This window comes from Chrysemys picta, chromosome 10 (assembly GCF_011386835.1).
Source record: "Chrysemys picta bellii isolate R12L10 chromosome 10, ASM1138683v2, whole genome shotgun sequence".
NCBI lineage: Eukaryota > Metazoa > Chordata > Testudines > Emydidae > Chrysemys > Chrysemys picta.
Genome location: NC_088800.1, coordinates 64265242 through 64287717, shown reverse-complemented (window position 1 = coordinate 64287717; position 22476 = coordinate 64265242). Strand labels below are relative to the sequence as shown.

General features: G+C 42.0%; 1 protein-coding gene across 2 annotated transcripts in view; it reads left to right on the top strand.

Annotated features, from left to right (window-relative positions):
* GRIN2A (glutamate ionotropic receptor NMDA type subunit 2A) overlaps positions 1-22476 on the top strand; it is a 311958-nt gene that overhangs the window by 243213 nt on the left and 46269 nt on the right. For both annotated transcript variants that reach the window (XM_005295240.5, XM_024100633.3), the window contains one exon: positions 901-1061. In XM_005295240.5, coding sequence (XP_005295297.2) covers positions 901-1061 — 161 coding nt within the window. The remainder of the gene's footprint in view (positions 1-900; positions 1062-22476) is intronic.

The window sequence follows — 22476 nt, the reverse complement described above, 5'->3', positions numbered from 1 at the left end:
GGGGTGGGCTTAGGTGTGCACTATCTCAGCAGGGATTGTCAGAGGCATTGTTCAGGGAAACAAGGCAGCTCCTGCTGTACTTTTCAAAGGGTGCAGAATGAACTTCCATCCACACAAAAGCAGCTGCACTGGTTCAAGCCAATTTCCCCCCCTCCCCCTTTGACCTTGCCCTCTCCCTGGGATGGCAAGCATGCTGCAGGTGCTAGTCTGGTGCAGTCTTTGTGGTCCCTTGTGCCCTAGGCCAATGAAAGAGAAGGCTCCTTGCATCCTATGCTGTCTTTTGTGCAAAAGCTCACCTAAAACTTACAAAAAATAAGAGAATGCGGATGGCGAGGACTTCATTTCAGGGTTGTATTTTCAGTGTGGCTGGCAATGGCATTATCACCTGTCCATCCCACGACATTGCTTGCTCTTTTTTTAGTTTTTGTTTTTTGATGGAGGGACTAGTTTTCGAGGGAGGGACTTCCTCCTGGTTCCAGTGTCTCAAGCCTCCTGTGGTCAACTCAGCTGCCATCACGAGACACCCTGGAAGTTGTGAGGGAGCAATATAGAATGTCAGAAATATGCTGATGTCACTTTGGGCGTGAACATTTTCATACAGCTCCACAAGAGGGGCTTTTGCAGGAGGTGTCGATTTTATAGGGACAGTCCTGATTTTTGGGTCTTTTTCTTATATAGGCTCCTATTACTCCCCCACCCCCTGTTCCGATTTTTCACACTTGCTGTCTGGTCACCCGAAGGAGGTGTCAGTCCAGCACGGCAGAAGCACAAGTTGTCCTTGAAACAGGCAATTGTGGAGCTTTTAGCTGGACAAAATTCAGGCCTTCTATGCAAATTATTTAACAGGAGATCAATCTGTGCTTACATGTCTCTTTTGAGTGTTTCTTTCCTTCTCTCTAGTTTCAGAGGCCACATGATTATTCACCCCCCTTTCGATTTGGAACCGTTCCAAATGGGAGCACAGAGAGAAACATCAGAAACAACTACCCAGATATGCACCTCTATATGACAAAGTATAATCAGAAAGGCGTTGAGGATGCATTGGTCAGCTTGAAAACTGGGTAAGCTATTTTTTATTTATTTTAATGAATGCTGCAGGCTTTACAGAAACTGAGGAATATTGATCCACACTTATAAGTGACTGTCAGATACCAGGCCTTGGTTCTGGATGAATGGTTCTTCTGCTCAGAGATGGACTTTGTAACCACAGGGGAGCAAAAACTGTCTGCACATAATGTGTGTGCCATTTTAATCATGTTGGAGGCTGTGATACCAAACATGCGGTAGGTTCAAAATGTGGAATTAAAATTTCTCAAATTGAGATGAAAAAAAGTACAAATCTATGTGAAAACCCAAACCATAGTATAGTGGCAATATGCCCAACACTGAAGCAGCATGATTTGTGACAATCTGTTCTCTACTCTCTCCCCTCTCTCCCAGATGCCTTTTTGGAACTAGCCTTTTAAGTTTGGCAAAGCCAAGCAGATACAGCCTTAAAGTGGCCATTTTGTAAGCAGCAACCTCCCCTTCTTCTAGCTAGTCTATACCTTTTAGATGTTCCCCTTCTTATTGCTGATCACCTAGCATTGTGCATTCTCACAGACACAAACCATTTGATTTTATTCTTCATAAAATCTATTGGGATGGGATGGACCGCAAATGTCACTTAATTCATCTGCCAGCATCGTAACAGCATCAATGTCCTTATTCCTTAAATAGCTTAACTTAGATGTTGTTGCAGGGTATGCACACCCCATCCCCATTTCGGGTTGTGATACCACTGCCGTTACAGTCTCCCCAACAGCCTCTAGGCCGAAAGCGGCCAGAGTCCCTGCCAGCAGCCCTTACGTTCAGGGCAGTGCGGTATAGTGGCTAGAATCGATATAACTGCCCTCAGGTGTAGGGCAAGATGGCCTACCAACCAGGGTCAATATAACAGCCTTCGGGTACAGGGCTGTGCAACCCAATGGCCAGAGTCAATATCGCAGCCCCTAGGTGCAGGGCAGTGAGGCCCAATGGCCAATATCCAGGGAGGAGGAAGAGGCCGCGATCAGGGTGGGGTGACAGCCCAGGCAGAGAGGCCTGGGCCCACCTGACTCCACCAAGCCTTGACCTAGGGCCCTGACGGTGGCAGAGTGGTCCGCAACTGGTAGGGTGACCAGATGTCCCGATTTTATAGGGACAGTCCCGATATTTGGGGCTTTTTCTTATATAGGTGCCTATTACCCCCCACCCCCGTCCCGATTTTTCACACTTGCTGTCTGGTCACCCTAGCCACTGGGTCAGCAGGGACTCCGACCAAAACACGCTGACCTCACTTAGGTGGGAGATACCACTTGCGCACCCTCTCTGGGTCACTTGCTACTGTGTTTCCAGGTGTTGTAGTCCATTGAGCATCGAGGTTCCAAGGCTCTTCAGTGTGGGTGATTCCCTGAGGCTTCATCAGCCGCAGCCCTCCGGTCTGGCTCTCAGGGTCTCCAGTTCCCGCAGACAAAGGCTGTGATGGCTCTTCAGCTGGAGCATTCACCCAAGGTCCTTCCCCTCTAGCAGTTAGCCTAGAATGAGCTGGGCTGCTCCCTTTTATACTGAGGCAGTAGTTGGAACATGCCCAGCATGGTCTGAGGGGCGAGACTTCCGTCACCCATAGTGTGGGGTTAACCCCCTCTTGTCCAGTGCAGGGTATGTACATCCCATCACAGATGGAAACACTGTATACTTCCTTCCTGGCTTTGAACAAGTCTTTTCCTCTTTGAATGAAAGGTTGATCTCCACCTGTTTGCCCCCTACGGGTGTGTCTTACTGCTTGCATATCACATACCAGTGCATATTGCTACAATAGCAACTTCTGAACAACACAACACTAGTTGTGATCATCTTTTATAAACATATTGGTCATCTTCAGAATTTGACATTTTCTTACTAAAACCTGATTAAAACTATCAAAATTAAGTATAATAGAAGATGGAGATTGTTCACTTTTTTTAATGATTCAACTCCAAATGTATTGATCAAATGAGAGGCTCAAGTTAACCAAAGATTGAATTAAGTAGCAGTATATCTCCACCAGTGGCAATCTCACATCTTACTCTAATGCATATCTTTTCTTATAAATATTTAAAGTTAGTATGGAAGCTAATTTTCCTGCTACTGTTTTAACCTGTTACTTTTGTTTGGGCTTCATTGTCCAATAAGAATAACAGGTGCATATCATTTTAATATAAATCTACTCTGTGTACTGGTAGACAGTTGTGTTATGTCTCTTCTTATGTCCAGATGCTCAAGTCTGTCTTAGCCTTTACTTGTACTCTAGATCCTGTCCTATAAACTTTTATCATTTTATTGCTCTTTTCTGAACTGTTTCCAATTTGTCAATGTCTTTTTAAAATGCAAGATGTCCAAAACTAAAGGCAGCACTGCAGCTTATGCCTAACCAGTGCAAGTTATATGTTTGTTAGTTTATATGTGTGTTGTGAATCATGACGGGACAGCCAAGCCTTACTGCTTTCTGTATGAAACTTCCTGAAGGTAGCTACACTCAGCAAAAGTCTTTACCTTGGCCAAAGATTTGGGTTGTTGTGTGTATTTGCATGGTTTTTTTGTACACATTTTATGCAGTCTGGTTTTTGCTCCACCTGCTTGCACTATAAAAGACTCTAAAACACAAATAAAACACCATTCAGGTGATGGTGTGTGAAGGCAGTTGGCTGGTTGCAAGGGAATTCTGAATATCCACTGAAACTCAAAACTGATTCCTGTTGCACCATCTGTTCCTCCTCTCTACAAGATTTAATCCTCTTGACAGCATGAACTATTCATTTTCATAGACTTTTCCCACTGGAGTTTCTTTTCCTCCTCTAAGTGATTTCTCATCCTGGACATTCCTAGGTGTCTACCCTGCTTCCCTTGAGTGACACTTTTGCAGCAGATGGTGCAAATAACCTGCCATGTACAGTATTTTTCAGATCAGTATAAGACAACTGTTACATACAGCTGAGTTCTTTAGTGTTTTGTTTCATGGCATCTAAGGAAGGATTAAAAGACAAGTAAAAATCACACCATCAGCTGCTGACGTTTCAGACTACAAAAGTGTCACTTTTTCTTTGATTATATCCTAGTATCTATCACGCCAGCAGGATTATAGCACCGCAGTCAGAAGGGGTTGGATATTATTTCCCCTTAGACTCTGCAGAACAAAAGCTGCAAAGGGTCCAAATCAGTGTTATGATTGTGGACACTCACTCTGTTACTACAGAACACTGTATTGAAGCCCAGGCAGCACATCAGTTGCTTCCTGTTATGTTCTTGAGTTATATTTATGTCACCTGTGGTCAAGAGGGCCTCTGTTACCACATCTCTGCTGTTACATACTCAGTATACAGATGGCTCAATCTCAGTGAACTGACCTGCCCCTTTGACTCCATTCACTCTTGTTTCCTGGCTTCTGTTGCTTCCCATCTGAACTCCTCTTTCTGTTCATGTTTACTAAATAAAATGTCAAAACAAAATCTACAATTTACAGTCACAATAGGCGTACAGCACACAAATACAAACATCCAAACTTTTCATCCCCTAGACTCTTTGTCCTGAGAACTAAAAGGTCTATTTGATTGCTTTTGCTGAAGTCATCTGTTTTTTCTCAGCCATTGCTAGCTCAAGCCTTTTCTGCAACTGCCCCATCTCTCTCTACCCCTTTGTCTGCCGATGTATTTAGGGCATGAAGGCCATGAGGTCTATTCTCATGGCCTTCATGCCCTCATTACTGTTTTAATTCATGTGCAGTCCAGTTTCACTCCTTTCCACTGAAACCACTGTCATTCAGGTCACAGGTCAATACCTCCTGGCCAAGTTGACGGGCTCTTTTCTTCATATTCATCCTCTCCAAATCCAATCTATCTCTCACCTTCATCACACTCCATTCCTTTCAGCTTTTCTTTACCCTGGCAATGTGGACTATGTGTTGTGGGATGACATTTCCCTTGGCCAGCAAACCAGGGACTGAAGCCTGGGGCCCCCAGAGCTAAAAGCATTAGTTGCTTGAAGGTTTAATGTTCAGTTTCTTTCTTTCTTTCTTTCTTTCTTGTCCCTATATTTGTATTGTACTGTCGGTGTCTAATTTAGATGGAAAGCTCCTTGGGGCAGGAGTCTGGTCTCCCTTTGTACAGTAATGAATACTTAGTACTCAATAAGTATCTAACAATAATGGTGTGGTACTTTTGGTCCACATAGAAATCAAACTAGAAAGTGGCCTCTTGTGAGATATCAGTTTGGTTTTTTCAGACTCTGAAGCTGCACATTGGCTTTGAAAAAGCATCAGCATTTTTTGTATAATTTTCTGACCTGACCTTCCAAATCATTTGAGCTTTGACCATTGCTATTAGAAATACCATTGAAACAGTTTTCATGTTGTTTTGGTATTGACATTTGTGGCCAGATAGCAAGCCAATTTCCTCATTCAACAACTGTCCCTCCCTCTCTGTGCCATGTCTTTTTTTATTAAGCAGCCAGCGGACCTTATGCTTTTGGGTGTTGTCTATAAGTATGTAGATATTTGAACAAGGATGCGATGTTTTATTTTTCAGTTTCAGTTTCAGTCTTTGGGTATACAAATGGCACTACCACTTCTACAGGTATAAAGAATAATGTGGTAGTTCAGAGGAAATTATTAACCCTAGGCACTATGACTGACTTTTAATTATCATCATGGCATGATATAGAATACGTGTTGGGACATTAGTTGTTCTGGGTGCCTCTTGTACCTGCATGCTGAGTGGAATGCTGTGATGAATCATATGCTAGCCTTTGGGACCAAGTCCTCCCACACAGCGTGCATCACCAGTGTGTGTCTATCGTCTCAGCAGGTATGCCACAACATGAGACAAGGGTGCTGTAACAATTTTTATAGTGGGGGTGCTAAGAGCCATTGAACCACATTGTAAACCCGGTATATAATGGAAACCACTTCAAGCCAGGGGCTGTGACAGCACCCCTAGTTCCAGCACTTATGCCAGGAGCTTTTCCTTACTCCTATTTCTCATGGTTTATGGTAGCTGAAAGTCCATCTTTCCTTTAGAAGCACTGGCAATTAGAAGTGACAACATGGGTGATTGCAGGAGAAATACAATCTCACTTTATCCTGGAAGATAACATGTCACTGCTCTAATCTGCCTCACTGGAGTTCTCTGCCTTAAAGCAGCATACGAAGTAAGTAAATGTTCTTGGTGACAACAGAAATCTGTGGAAAATTCCCCCCAAACCGGCAGAATTTCTGTGATAGTTTTATTTTCTAGTCTATTTGGCTCAACTCCTACTTTAATGCCAGATATTATAGCAAGATGTAAGGCTAATCATTTAAGTGGTGTTTGATATATTAGGTTATTAAAGCGAACGGCTGCAGTCAGAGGCTGATGCAAAGGAGGAATCAGACATAGAACTCCAGACACACAGATGTCTATAAATTTATTTTTCTGCATTAATAATTGTGTTTATTAATCAATACAGGATGATAGACTAGAAAAGACCTGCAAAACACTAAGGGATGGTACTCTAGTACACCAGTTCTGCTCCATTGTCCATTAACTTCAATAGATTTTTACAAAATGGAGATGCCAGTCCTTCATTCATTTTAAAATGAATTATAAGAAAACAAAAGAGGTTTGCTACTTTGCAGTCTTCTACAATAGTTGTGAAAAATAGACTCCAAAGGTGTTGGTTCAAATCTCTTATTTGGACAGGCAAATCACCATAATGAAAACTATCAGTCTGGGCATCCATGACACTCAGGTGTATATTGTAGTCAGCAGCCCATTCCATTAATCTTGTCAAGGGCTTTGAGTGGCAACACTGCAGTACACACACAGTCTGTAAATGAGAGGGGCCAGGAGTGTTGTAATGTGTGTGTGTATGTGTGCACACAGTATCCTGAATTTTTAAAAAATCCACTTTGTGTTTGGTACAACTGAATCCAGTCTTTTTTCCACCATCTGGGACACTACAAGGGCTGGAAGAGCCAGACAACAAAGCTTTTAAAAAGTGATTGCAAAAACCCCCGTTGTGGTACTTGAGCTGACTGGTATTGGTTTAGAATCAGGTCTCATGATATTTAATTGACTGTAGTGCTCACTCACTGGATGGAGGATCAGAGTTAGGATTGAGGTTCAACGTGAGACCTGATTTACACAGAAAAATGTTTATTATCTCTATCAGCCCTATTGTAATTACTGTGGGTACTACTTGGAACTTGATTGGAATAATTTTCATAGCATGGGCAAGTAGTTACAAGCCCCAAATAAATAAGTAATTAAATGCTGGCTCTGAAGAGACTACATCCCAGATGTCTTTCCACTTACTCAATACAAAATGAAAAAATGAGTAGAAATTCAATGTATTTGTCACTGTAGATATACAGGGCATGAGTCTATCCTTGTTTACATGGGTGTAAATCATGAATAACTTGATTTACCTCAATGGAGACACATCAGTGTAAAACTGGTATAAGATCAGATTCAGGTCTAAGGCTGCAGTAATGGACCCACTAAACTGGGAATGGTGTTTGCAGGACAATAGCAGTACTCTGGGGATGGTCTCTTTGAGGTGACTATTCAAAAAGATTTTGAGAGAAATGAATGCTAAAGGGTCTGGAGGACTAGGACCCAGACAGCTGAGTTTAAAGAGACCTAAGTTGGTAGTTCCTTATCTATATTTTGATACAGTCAGATTCACAATAGTTATTTAAAATTCTGCTGTTGTATACTTCCAGACTGTGACTCTTATGTACTTCACTCAGGAGAACATTGTTACTGTAATTGGGAATTTCCCTTTGTGTCACCAGAGTCTTTGTTAATAATGTACAAACACCAAATTAGTTTTTCTTTTCATCCACTTTACTTTGTGCTATTTGTTAGATATTAGAATCCAAAATAAATCTCTCTTCATTATCTATCTCATATACTGAACAGTAGTTGTTTCCTATGCCACAAATGAACTGGAGACGTGTAGGATGGTCGCCATGGAATAACTGATTATGATGGTTTTCTTAATCTCTCCCCTTCCCCCATTTCTCTGGAAACCTCCTTACCTTGAAGTACAACATAGCGAGCTGTGACAAAGCTAGTCAAAACAGTGGAATAAACATGTGCAAGTTTCAGTTAAAGCAGAGAAAACCCATTTTAGGGTTTAGAGCAGTTTGAGATGTGCAGGCTGGCAGAATGACCCAGCAGAATCCCAGTTCCAGTCAGCAAAGGCTTTTCTTCAAAGGATAGTGCTTACAACAAGAAAGTACAAAGTAAGTTATGAGCAGAATGTGAACAGAAAGCTCCTAAGCCTGGAGTTCAACCTAGTCCTATAAAAACAATGAGGAGTCCGATGGCACCTTAAAGACTAACATATTTATTTGAGCATAAGCTTTCATGGGTAAAACCCCACTTCTTCAGATGCATCTTCTGTATAAAGAAGTGGGTTTTTTACACACGAAAGCTTATGCCCAAATAAATCTGTTAGTCTTTAAGGTACCACCAAACTCCTCGTTGTTTTTGTGGATACAGACTGACAGGACTATCCCCTGGTACTTGACAACCAAGTCCTATGACTCTTGATGTGGAATCTGGTGCTCCCAAAATGCAGTCTTTCAAAGCTGACTGCATCTATGCTTGGAGGTTGGGATATGATTCCCAGCTCATATAAAGACACTTGTGCTATCTGTCATCAAGTTAGCATGCTAAAAATAGCATAGCCATGGTAGCATGGGCAGCAGTGAGTGACTGCATGAGCTAGCAGCCCCACGTACAAACTCACCTGGATCCCATGGGTACATCCTCAGGGCAGCTAGCTTCTGTCACCACTCACAACTGCCCATGCTATCATGGCAGTAGTAGTAGGATGGTATACTACTATCTTTAGCATGCTACCTCGATGAGATGTGTAGACATAGCTAGACTCTTCTGATCAGCCACTTCTATAACTCTTCCTCCAAGTGCATGTTCAAGGGAAGGAAAAAACATTGCAAGTCCTTATTAAGCCTCCCTTCTGCATATTAGGAGGCATCTATACTGGCTGAAGTCTTCTATGCTCCTAATTTCCTTCAGTAATCCTATGATTTTCATCTCGCCTTTGCAATTTCAAAGGCTGAAATTGACTCTCTCACTTGTGCTGTCTCCACACCACCTCCACTCAGGTTTGTCATGTGGTTGAAGAGCTTGAGAGAGGACAGAGCAAATGAAGGGTCAGTCAGCTGTCCTGGCCTGATAACTTCCGCATAGCAACGGAGCCCTGCAATCCTGTAGTTGTGCATCTATAGGCATCAAACAGTGAGCTCCATGAGTTGTAGTGATGGAGGGGGCCAGTGCTGTGTTAACCAATCTAGAGTTTTAGGGCCAACCGTATCATTAGAGTACGTGTTGATTTGCATTATATAGATCAAAACCAGAATAATTCCTTGAACAGAAAATAACCAGTCACTTGTGTTATGTTTGCAACCCGTGTTCCAATTTTTGTTTGCTTTAATTTTTTAGGAAGGGGTAAGTAAAGAGGAGGTATCTCTTTGCAAACAAAACAGATTTGAGATGGACAATCTTTTTTGTTTCTCTGGTATTTGTTACTACTGTTAATAGTTTTTCAATCTGCATGTAGCCATTTCCCTATGCACAGCTCTCCTGTGCATTATTGAGATGTGAAAATGACATATGGGGCGGAGACTTGGAGATTGGGAACAGCATGAGAGATGTATTTATTTTCCTGGTTTAGGCCTTTGTCCAAGCATGCCTACACCTGAATTTCAATAGGGCTTTTTATGGCTAATGGCTTAAACCAGAAGCCTTAATTAGGGAAATCTCTTCGTAACATAGAAATCAATTAGAATACATCTCTCTTACACAAACACACACTTACTAATTGAGCACCTTGTTTTAATTTGTTATTTTTCTCATTTTCTTTTCCACCACACATGGCTGTTGCTTGAAGAAGGGTGGTCACAGCGTCTGTCTTATCTTACAGAAAAAAGCTGATAGATCAGAACCGTGGCAGGCCCATTTAAGTGGGAGTTTCATTGACTGGATTAAGTTGTCAATATATTTTATTTTATGTAGGCTACAGTTACAGGAGTCCTTTGTATTCCATTAAGCAATAGTCCCCTTATATACAATCCGCTACCCCCACACCAACATGTAAATCCATCTGTGTTTATTTGCAATAATTTATGTGGCTAGATATCCAGGTGCCAGCTGTTAAGCAGCTAGGCTGATGCAGAGGTTTGCACAGGAGGGAAGCTGCCTTCTATTTAAGGATGCAATGTTTGTCAATTTGCACACATCCAGTTTAATGGCCTAGTCTGTAGCTGCTAACAGACTAAGGATCAGCTTGGAAATGTAATTTTATCTTCTTTGTAGTGCAAGACCTTTGGCAGGTACAGTCCACAATTTATTATTAGACATTAAAAATCTCAGAAGTAGATGCTATCACTTTGCAGATATGTTTCGAGTTACTAGGGTGCTTCAACAGTGTCACTTGAATATTTGTTTGTTTAAAATTTTTTACTGGCAGATAAATTATTTTGTAATGATGCCAAATAGAAAACTACATCATAAACAGCCAACTGAGAACAAGCTGGGTGGAAATGGCTTGAAAGTGATGTTTCCCCATGTGAAAACAACAATGTGAAAATATTGATCCAAAATCAAATAATGTTTAACATAAATAGGGCTGGGCAAAACTCCAGATGCTCAAATAATCCCTGAAAGTCCTTGTTTGTTAGTCATTTTTGGATTTATGTTATGTTTTTGAAATGTATCCCATTCACAGCGTTGCAAATTCCAGTTATCCACTAACAGATACAGAACGGCCAGAAGCAGTTCTGGCTCCCTCTGCAATGCGTTTTAACCATTACCTGGAGGGTAACACCCTCTGGTAGGGAAAACATAGTGTGTGTGTGTGTGTGTGTGTGTGTGTGTGTGTGTGTGTGTGTGTGTGTATTTTGAGAGAGAGTTGAAAGAGACCTGAAAGGGCTAGGGTGTACAGGGAATAGGGATATGAGACTTTCTTTGTTTTAGATTATAATGACATTTTTAATGCCTCGGAATTTTCCTGTTTGCCTTTCATGGCCTGCCCATTGCTTGAGAAACACTGCCCTGAGCCATCCAGTCCCTCTAACTTTTGTTTAGCCAAATTTGTTTGAATTTTGTACAATTTATTACATTCCTGCATACCTTCAAATAATAGGTATAACCTAATAACCTAATCTCATCCAAAAAACAGAGATCTCTCCGTAGAGTGACTGATTTTCCCAAAAGACACTTGCCCTGTGATTCTGTTCTTCTCATTTCCTCTTTCTACCCCAGCACTACCACACTTACTCTTTTTTGTGTCTTTTAAAATGTCAAAATAGAATTAAAATAGAGTAAAAGAAGCCACCTAAAATAAATGATTTTTTAAATGGTTGAATCCTTGTCCCATTCATATTCTTAACATTTCATTAAAAGTATAGCACGTTAATAGGTATTTGAGGTGCTTAACATATTGAAAAAGAAAATCTTAGCTTCCAAAGTGTTATATTATAAGCACTCCTGAATGTCCTGGAATGCTCAATATTCCATCAATTTTCAAATCCACTTTTGTACCTGACACTCCAGTTCATCACGCGTCATTTGGAAGCGTGAAACAGTTAGTTTGCTATTTCCACTTAAACTTTAAAAGTGTGCAGCCTGGGACATGTCTATCCTTACAGTGATCCAAGCAGTAGAAAAATATAGGGATCAGTCCTGTGTCCCCAGGGAGATGGTTGGGGTGCCAGAATAGGCTTTTTCCATCAGTTAATTTCCATAATTCTATTAATTTGGAGGTGTTTGTTTTTCTGCATTGTTGTTTCACAGAGTTATTATCTGTTTGCTTTCAAGATTGTATAGGCTCAGAATTAAACTATTGTACTTAAAGTGCAAACAAATCCACGGGAACTTCTGACTTTTCTATTTTCCAGGGTGATGGAATGGTTGCAGATAAAATGGTGAGTCAGGAGACAAAGGAGAGAAGTGTTCCACTTTTCTTGTTCATTATCTTTACAAGCAGTTGTCTGAGACTCTGGGAAACCCTTGTCAGATTTTTGGTCTGTCTGAAAAAAAATCCATTACTGGTTGTCTTTTATCTTGCACCAAATATTACCAGCCACATGATTATTGTTATAAAGCACAGAAATCAATGTCCAGTGGCACTACCAGTACACATTGTATTGTGGCCCTGTAGAAGGGGCACAGTGTCCTTCTGAGCACCTCCTTGAGAGGGAATGTGGCCTTGCTGATGCTGGCCTTGGTTTCCATTAATAAGGCCAACCACCTCTGGCCACGAGGAAGCCAAATACTCTATAGCAGTTTATCTCCTTTTGGCAAAGCCTCCGGAAAGGAGCACTTGTACAGGGTTTAAAGGCTCTGACCTCAGAGACCAGCTAACACTTAAGTCCCAAAACAAAAGTCTCTTGGTTCCTTCAGCAGCTCCTTCTGCTGTAAGGCCTCAGGCTTCTCTGCTGCCTGGAAATACCTGCAGCCTTTCTCCTGCTTGTTCAGAGTCTCTCCCTCAGGCCTTGTTGCATGGGGAGCATTTGCCTAGTTTCTGCTCCCAAGGAGAACCCCTTCTCTGGAGCTTTCTTTCAAAGGCACTTTTTATAACTGAGCTCTCCTAAGGCTTTTATTAGGCCCCAGTGCTCCTTGCTTAATTAACTGCCTTCCAGCTACTTAGGCCGTTAACTATACCCAGGTGAACCTGGGTTGGTTCACTACCTTCAGTGGAGCCCATCACAGGTAGGCTGGATAGCTGATGCCCTTAAAGGGCCAGTTCTGTGACAGGCTCATAGCAGTAACCATAAAATGCCTTAAAATACTTGAGAACCTTTTGAGTTGCAGGTTATACTCTACCGTATATTGCATTTTAGTGCATGCCCTAAAACACTATTCTGTAAAGGAGGAACTTGCAGGAAAATTACTGCACATTATTTCTTTAAGGCTTTAGGAGATTAGTACATAGAGATTTTTGTGAGTCTAAATACCAAGGTGGGTGCACCAAGTGTGGTGAAGAACAAATTATTGCACCTAGTGATCTTCCTTCTAGGAGCTGATAAAGTTATATACTGATTAAACCCAAAATTTGAATGTGCAAAGAGGATGGGTAGTTGATGTCTCAAATAATTGGCTGTCAATGTATTATAGGAAAATGTGCAAGAAACATAAAGTATCCCATTACCTAACTAGTCACTGGATGGCTTTAATCCTTACAAATCATCTGCCAGCCCATTTATCTGGCAATAAATTGGAGACTTTCGGAGACTAAGAATCCATTTCTGCTGTTTACATCTGTAAAACAGAATCAAAATTTCAGTAGAAATATGAGACAGGGAGAAGCAAATGAATTCAGGTAAATTATATTATTTGAACTTTAACTTACAACTCAAATCTGGACCTGAGTTTGTCTGAAGATCAAAAAAATTCTGATTTTTTTTTTCATTAAGCAAATATATTCATTTTCATTTCTGTGCCTGTCTATTTTCTGGTTCTGGGCTGAACTGGAAGAAGACATTCTGAAAAAAAAAATCTGTCTCTGTAGTGTTCATGATTGGAAAAACCAGAAAGGTAGATCTCTCCAAATATTGTCAATCCAGGAATGCAGCTCTAATAACTGTGACTAGTCTGGCTAAATCTACCCGCTTTGGGGTACTTGCCTGACCAGAACTAGACCTTTTAAAACCCCTTCTACACAATCCTCATCTTTGTGTGCAGGTGACAGAGTCCCACTTGGTGTGCTGGAGGTTGGTCCTGGCGGGAGTCACCAAGATCGGAGACCTCCTGGACTACGACCTGGGGGGTTGGGTGGATCCTCTTGCGTTTGGGCGGTGAATGGGGCTCTCCACTCTTAAAACCCCCCGGCATGTACTCCAGAAGGTGGAGGCAGCCCTGCCCCCCGCGGCTCGAGCTTTCCTCAAGCGGGTCCCGCCCGCCTCTCACTCCAGGCCTTCCGGATCTTTCCATTGGCCCTCTGCCCCATGATTCCTCCCAGCCTCCCCCTCCTTGTACCCCAAGCCAGCTGCGCATCTTGCAGCTGGTTCGTTTTCAAACTGCACCAAGAGACCATCTATATGCGCTCGTGCTGCACACACTTCATTTCCCCACCCTCGTGTCCTGCCCAGATACTAAGTGGTGGGACCTTTTACCAGCTGTGGAGGGTGGGGAATCCCCGTGGGCCATCTTATATTCCATCTTAGTCCCGCGGCCCGCTGGGGATATCAGCTGGCAGCTCCTCCATGGAGCTGTGACCATGAGGGTGTACTTGGCACGGTTCACCTCTGTCCCTGAAGCCTGTCCCTTCTGTGGCGTGAGGGAGACCCTGGCGCATGCATACCTTCAGTGCGCCAGGCTGCAGCCCCTCTTCCGGCTCCTCCAGAACCTCTTCTTGAGGTTCTGGCTTCACTTTTCCCCGCACTTGTTTTTTTATGCACACCCGATCCAAGGCCCCATGAAGTCGCAAGACCACCTCGTCAACCTCCTCCTGGCCATGGCCAAGGTGGCCATTCATTACACCAGGGAGAGGAGGTTGACAGAAGGGGGGTTCTGCGACTGTGGGGCTGTCTTTCATTCTTTTGTCCGCTCACGTATCCAGGCAGAGTTCCTCTGGGCAGCATCTGCCAGCTCTCTCGAGGCCTTCGAGGAACAATGGGCACTGTCTGGGGTTCTCTGCTCGGTGTCCCCTTCTGGTTCCCTAGTTTTGGCCCTCTGACCCCCATGCCTGTTCCCGTTATTGCCTTTGTTGTCCACCAAACTTGGTTGGGTTCTGGGTTTAGTAGCTCCTCCCTAGGTTTTAGCAGTGGGCAAGCTAACGCCGCCCATGTCCAGGCACTCAAAAGGACTAGACCTTTTAAGGTTCACCTGTGATTGACAAGATATTGTATTGGTAAAGAAATTCTCTTGGACATCTCTGGAGAAATGCCCTAGGAACGTCTAACTCAAGATGCTCTAAGCAAAGTACCCAGTCACCTTAAAGATGCTTTACACTTTCAGGATGCACATTTACACCTGAGAAGTGTCTATTTAGTTTGACAATAAATGTAAAATCCAAATACGGATTCTTTAAAAGATCTGAAAAGATCTTTAAAAGATGTGCGAGCAATGACTTTATGGGTGTCATTCTGTGCAAATACTCCACTGAGCAGATCAGCCCCCTCAATCTTTTTTCTTCTGGTCGGGTAAGTTCAGTCAACTCCCACAGTCAATAACTTTGTTTAGTTTGGTTTTCTATGGCTGTAGTACTTCAATTTCAATTTGCATTCTTGTACTTTATTTTGAACCTCCAGTTCACATTCATGTATCTGCACAGTGAATGGAGTTATTCTCAGCTGATGAATAGTTTGATTCACACAAATTGGGGACTGGGTAGAAAGTTATTATTGAATAAGTGTGGGGTTGGAAGGGTATTATCCATAATCTTGCTGTTCCAGTAGGAAGCTTTATTCAGAGTTCTGTTTGTTAAAATACCAGTTCTGAAATCTAATAGGCCTAAAGATTTTCACCTCAATTGGAACTAATTTTCTTCCTTTTTACTATTACCACTATTATTATTGTCTGAAGTAAACAGAAATTGTGCATAAATTATAAAGGATTAAATTGTACTCAACTTCATGGCAGTTTCCTCAAAACTTGTGAAAGCTGAGGCCCTGTGATTGGATGGACTAGGCCCAAAGCCCCCTCCGCCCCCCCTCCCCCGCTGGAAGTCTCAGGTTTCTTCCACGCCCATCCCAGGAAAGGAACAGTGAAGAGATCCTTTAAGCAGGCTAGAGTGGCTGCATGGGAAGCAGCCAATCAAGGCCCAGGAGGGCCATATACAAGGAGTTGCAGCGCAGTAGTTAATTGCTGCTTGGAGCAGGAGAAGAAAGGACTCCAGGCCTGGCTGCCTTGAAGAGCAGCAGGGCCACGGACAGCTCAGAGTGGGCAGGGACCAGGGGAGCGAGAAGCTCCTGGCTGGCTGCTAGGACTGAGTAGGGACTGAGCCTGGGGAGGGCTGCAGGAAGATAGTGTCTTCAGGGAGGAAGCCCTGGGGATACAGCCCCATACCAGGGCTGGACTGCTTAAAGACCAAAGCCCAGGGAGTGCTAAAGAGAGACACCACCAGAGGGGTACTGAGATAGGCCCCGGTGGACTGTATACCCTGGAAGGGGTCTGTGATGGTTAACATGCAGACAGGGTGATTTGACTGGAGCGCTGTCTCTGAAAACCCCCGCATGAGAACCAGCAAAAGGGGTCACCAGAACTAAAGAATGCAGACTCACCCAACCAGAAGGGGGCACTCGCGAGAGGTGGGTGCCAACCTCATTACAGGCCCCTTAATCTACTTTTCAGGAAAATGAAACTAGTCACACTCCCTGTCATTCCTGCTATGTGATAAGAATGGTAACTCAGAGTAGATTGTGTAGCACTTCATGTGATGTTTCCTCTCCTTTCTTACATGCTTTAATGAGTGGCAAACTAGTTAACAATGCTGCCTGCAATTTACAGTATCATTGGTATCTGACACAGCAATGGCTCTCAACCTTTCCAGACTAGTGTACACCTTTCAGGAGTCTATGTATCTTGTATACCCCAAGTTTCACCTCACTTAAAAACTATTTCCTTACAAAATCAGACCTAAAAATTAAATAAATAAAAATCAAAGTGTCACAGCACTCTATTACTGACAAATTGCTTACTTTCTCATTTTTACCATATAATTATAAAATAAATCAATTGGAATATAAATATTGCACTTACATTTCAGTGTATAGTATATAGAGCTGTATAAACAAGTCATTGTCTGTATGAAATTTTAGTGACTTTGCAAGTGCTTTTTATGTAGCCTGCTGTAAAACTAGGCAAATATCTAGATGAGTTAATGTACACCCTGGAAGACCTCTGCATACCCCCAGGGGTGCATGTACCCCTGGTTGCGATCCACTGTGATATAGCACCGGTTGGAATGAATGAGGGAGTTCACACCTCATAATTATTATTTCAGGTGCTCTATAACCTCTGACGTCGTCCTGTCAGTTACAGTCGAATCACATTTTTAAGATTTTCTTCACAGCAGTAACAGATAAACTTACTTTAAAAAAAAAAAAGAAGTGAAGAAAAGCTGAGAACAATTGTGAGGTCTGTACTCCTCAGCTAATTATTCATGCCCTGCCCTTCGGAAAACACTAACTTATGGCCATTTATTTCTTTGTGCTTTTAAATTCCTTTAGATGGTATGTGGGTGTTTTTTATTCCATTTCTGTCTAAATCACGCTTTACTAATGTAATTCTATTTAGTCTTTTTTTAAAACAAATTGGAAGCAATGTAAAAGGGCTGGCAATTGAATTGGTTAAAGGCCTTGTTCCACTCCATTCCATCTGGGAAATCTCTCTTGTTTTTCTTGAAAAATTATTCTATTAGTGTTACTGTCAGTTTGATTTGATGATGAAGACAGACACTTATTGCAATGAGCTGTATTTATCCTTCACTATGCTGCTTTAACTGTGACAAAACCTTAAATCTAAAAGCATATTTCCTCAACTAGATACTTGTTTTCAGTTTCTTGTTTTAATAAAGTGAAGCTTTACAAGTACTTCATCACCTGGCTTCTGAGACTTGAAACAGGACTTATCCTATCACATAATACAATAATAATAATTAGACCTTTTACTTTCAGTCATTTCTGTTGTTGAGAGAAATTTTATATAGATTGGGAAGGTAGTTGGAGGGACTGAGAAGGATGTGAATGGAATTAGATTGAGAATAAGTTATGTGAATATGTCAGTTCAGGTCACAATAGACAAATGATGCATAAAGATTCATATGAGCTTTTCTGGTAGCCTGAGGTTGGCCTGGCAGATGAGGTAAAGCCTCTACAATGAGTCAAAATGCAGTATGGTGTCACTGCTCTAACAGAAATTTGCTTTTAGTGCGGTCTCTGCATGTTCCATGTATAAATTTGAGTGAGGGTATTTTGAGGCAGAAGAGAGATAAAGAGGGGAAGAATCACTTTTCCCTAAGGATCAATCAGAATAATAGGTTAGATTCTCTTTTAACCCAGATAGTCAGAAGTAATGGGTATGTAATGTTCTCCCTAACAGGCGGACAGCTTCAATATGTCTGAAAATGCAGTATACATAACTTCTGAAAAAATCTATTGTTTTTATAAGGGTCTATCTGGACAGGTACCACAGTCTGGAGCTACTGAAAACAAAAACATCAGATAGCATAGCAGATAGTTTTTGTTGAACAGTTGGGTAGGAGACACAGTTTGCAGCTGGGATTTACAATGGGATCTCTTTCTCTTCCAGCCACAGCATCAGAAGTGTCATACAGGAAACAGGACATCCAGTGTGATCCCTGTTCTGTTTCAATTGCAGCCTCATCCCATCTTTGCCCCCAGCATTTCAACAGAAGGATATGTCCAAGTCAAAAATACTGCTATATATCTAAAAAAGCTTAAAATACAGACTGGATTATTTTCTAGGATTCCTTTAGACCCACTCGTTCTTGGATTTTTTAAATTCTGCATCATGTCTTTTGCCTCTAGGTTGCCTGCTCAAATCTAGCCCAAGCTGGTAGTGACAAAAGTTGTAATGGCCGTGTGATGAGTTTTGTCTGTTTCCCAGTGGACAGGCACTAATTGGCAGGACTTGCAGGTAGGCTGTAGTGGACTAAGAGTGTGTTTACAGTACAAAATTAAGTCAACCTAATTTATATTGGTATACAGCTGCCACAGTCATTTCATCGCTTGTGCATAGCTACATTCTGCTCCTTGTGTCAGCGGTGTGCATCCTCACCAGGAGGCCTTGCACTGATTGAACTGTGTGTGGGGCACTGGGGGATGGCTTCTGAAAGCTATCAATAGTTGATGTAAAGCACCACAGTGTCTACAATGACACTGCGTCGACCTTGTGTCAACCTAACTCTGAAGTGTAGACCAGGGCTAAGCATTGAATGATGCTGGAGACTGAGTTATCTTCTCAGCCTTAAAAATAGGTCTTCTGGGACAGGTTTCAAAGGCACACTTATGAGATTGCATGGCTCATCTGCTGCTGCTGTTGCACGTAGTACCTATTTTATGGATAAATGAAAGATTCATTCTCCAGGACTGTAAATCCAGCATCCTTTCTGAGCAACATATTCATGCACACAAAATGTGAAAAAGAAACTCCACAAAGAACATCTTGAGATAGCTCAAATATATTCTCATGTTTCACCCAGCCTTGAGCAGATTCCAATAGATTCTCTAAAATAAAACAATATAAACAGTCCCACTTTAAGGGTTGCTGTAAAAGTGACGGCTGTTCTGGCTACTATTAAATTTATTTTAAAAGGCAAAAGAATTTGGATAGAATAGATATAAGATATCTGTAGAGGTCATGTAGAAATTATGCAGTCATCCAAAATGAGTTAGTCACAGAATCATGCTAATGATGCCAAGTCAAAAGAGCAAGAACATTCTTGGTAAATAACTTTGTAAAGTGTTAGTGCTTGAAGAATCACTAACTGTTGCTCTGATCTCTGTGGTGACTCAATAACCCTAGCCAATAAATTATGCCACAGACACCTCTGTATCACATGATGTATATGTTAATGCACATGCCTACACCTTTGTTAAATACATATCCCATTGGCTATTCACATTGCAATTCCTTTGTAGTGGAGTCATTCTGTCAATCACTTACAGGAAATCTGGAGGAGTTAAGGTAACATTTGGTCACTTCAGGTATAATCTAGGTAAGCTTCCAAAATAATTAAAAAAAAAAAAAAGGATCTGTGATTTCATTAATTAATCTGCACAAGTCACTGAAAGAAAAGGTGGCCCATTAACTGCCTTCCGTTAATTAGCCTTAATTGTATAATTTGCCTTTAAACAGATTGCACAATACCAAGAAAGAGAGACACATAAGAACATAATGAGAGCTAAAAAAGAAACTGTTGATCCAAGTGAGAAAGCAAGTGTTCATAGAATATATAGCTGTTTACAGAGATAATACTATGCATTAAAACTGTGATATAGTTGCACACTTTGTATATTGGGGTGTACTCAGCCTTTGTGCTTGTGGAACCATAATATGCATTAATAGTAATGATACCTAGCTTTTATATAGCTATTTATAGAACATATTAAGGGGTGCTGGACAGAAAGCATGTAGAAATAAGAATGAGGCGCTCTGGATCTGAAGTTAATGTCCTGTATATGACAGATGAACACTTCACTTAATGGTACCCATTTAATAAGGAATTCCTGGTGCGTGTGTGTGTGAAACTAGGGCACTAGTCGAGAAGGGGAAAGTAACTTCAGTCAGGCACCAATCCCTTTGATCTGCAAAGGAACCAGAATATTATTTGTTCAAGAAACTCCATTTGACAGAAAGGAAGATTAATGCAAATAACTATGGCCACATCAAAGCGTCTTCTAACTTTTCTGAATGTCATGACGTACTTAGACATAAGAGTTATTGAAGGAAATCTGTTTCTCCTTTGCTGGTTTACTGCTCCATGTTCTCGAGCATGTACTGAGCAGAATCCACGTGGCCTTTTTAGGTTATTTGCATAGTAAGGACAGGGGACATAGGCAGCAACTCCATGGGTGTTCCAGGGCTGGAGCATCCACAGGGTAAAAATAGTGGATGCTCAGCACCCACTGATGACCCCGCCAATCAGCTCCTCCCCTTTGCCCCTAGTGCATCTCGCCTGTTGGCGGGCCCTGCTGATCAGCTCCCAGCGTCTCCCAACCGCCACAATCAGCTGTTCAGCGTTGTGCAGGAGGCACTGGGGGGAGGGGGTGCAATGGGGCAGGAAGAGTCAGGGAAGGGGAGGAGCAGGGGCAGGAAGAGGCAGGGTGGAGCGAGGGCAGGGCCTGGGACAGAGCAGGGGTCGTTCATCCCCAGCAAATGACAAAGTCGCCACCTGTGACTCTCAAGAAACATGTAAATGGTCAATTATGCTAATTAGTATTTTAATCTGAAATGTATTGCTGTCTTTTAAGGTTTAAGCCATGACCAATAAAGGGCCATTTTTTCCCTCCTTCGAATACATTCATTTCACATCCTCTGATTTCAGTGGCAGTTGTGTGCCCATATTGAAGACCAAAATTTAGCCCAAAATAATTGTTAAATTGGGTCAGTATTAGCTTCTCAAAGAAGTATTTTTCCTACCCCCAGATAATAGTCTAAGTTTATCTGGATTCCACTAGCAATGTATGTCATTAGTGAAGTGCATGATGCTTCTCTATTTCCTTCAGGAGATGGTGTGTGAAAGTCACTTCATAAAAGCTGGGTGGCCTGAACTAAGCACTACCAGATGTGTTTTTCTGCTGTATGTTCTATAACCTGTTGTTTTCAGGCAATAGTGGGAATGTGCACCATTGCAACATGTACCAGTCAGGACCCATGAATTAAAACTTGGTTAGCTCACTGTTTGTTTGATGTGTTGCTTATCTGGATAACTGAAATTTTCAAATTGTAGGCTTGTCGGCGGAGCATCAAAGGATATTAAATTGTATAATAAAATAGGATCAGATCTTCAGCTACAATGGAGCTATGCCAATTTACCTGAGCTGAGGATTTCAGCAATGAAGTTTTAGGAAGGAGTGGGTAAAGAAAACCATCTAAGCCTCAAACTTTATCCCTTTAATTATTGCCTGCAGCACCTTTAGTTTCTCAAGCTCTGAAACTGGGCTTCTCCTGCTTCAAAAAGTTCTCTGTACACAGACTCAGGGCTTGGTCTTCACTCTGGGGGTAAGTCGACCTAAGTTATGTTACTCCAGCTACGTGAAAAACATAGCTGGAGTCTACGTAGCTTAGGTCGACTTACCCTGGTGTCTTCACTGTGCTGCGTCGACGGGAGATGCTCTCCGGTCGACTTCCCTTACCCTTCTCCGGGAGCTAGAGTACCAAGGTCAACCAGAGAGTGCTCTGCTGTCGATTTAGCGGGGCTTCGCTAGACCTGCTAAATCGACACCTGCTGCATCAATTGCAGCAGCGTGGATCTCCCCATAAGGCAGACCAGCCCTCAGCCTGTAACAGTTGAGCTGATGACCATCCTTAAAGAACATCTAAAACAATGCAGGAAGCATGGGGAATAGCTTCACTTTTTATAGTAGCAAAAGACTGCGGACAATAACCTCAATCTGTTCCAGTGCTTCTGTGATGTTTGACTGACTTTACATTAGCTTCATGTGGCTTTTCTATAATGCCTAATTTTGGCATTCATCGTTCCCTGGGTCCTAATTACATTTGCAATTCTAGACAATGTCAGGATCACACACTGATTAGTCTTTGTATCCCTGGAAATGACTGGCCTGACTCTCACCTAGACACCTGCTTTTTTTAATGGTACCCAAAACTTACTTTTGATTTTACCTCTGAAAATCAGGTGCTAAATATTTATTGAGTGTTGGAGTCCACCATGCACTTAAGTAAGTTGCTTGTATTTTGTTTCTAATCTATTTTTTATAAAGAA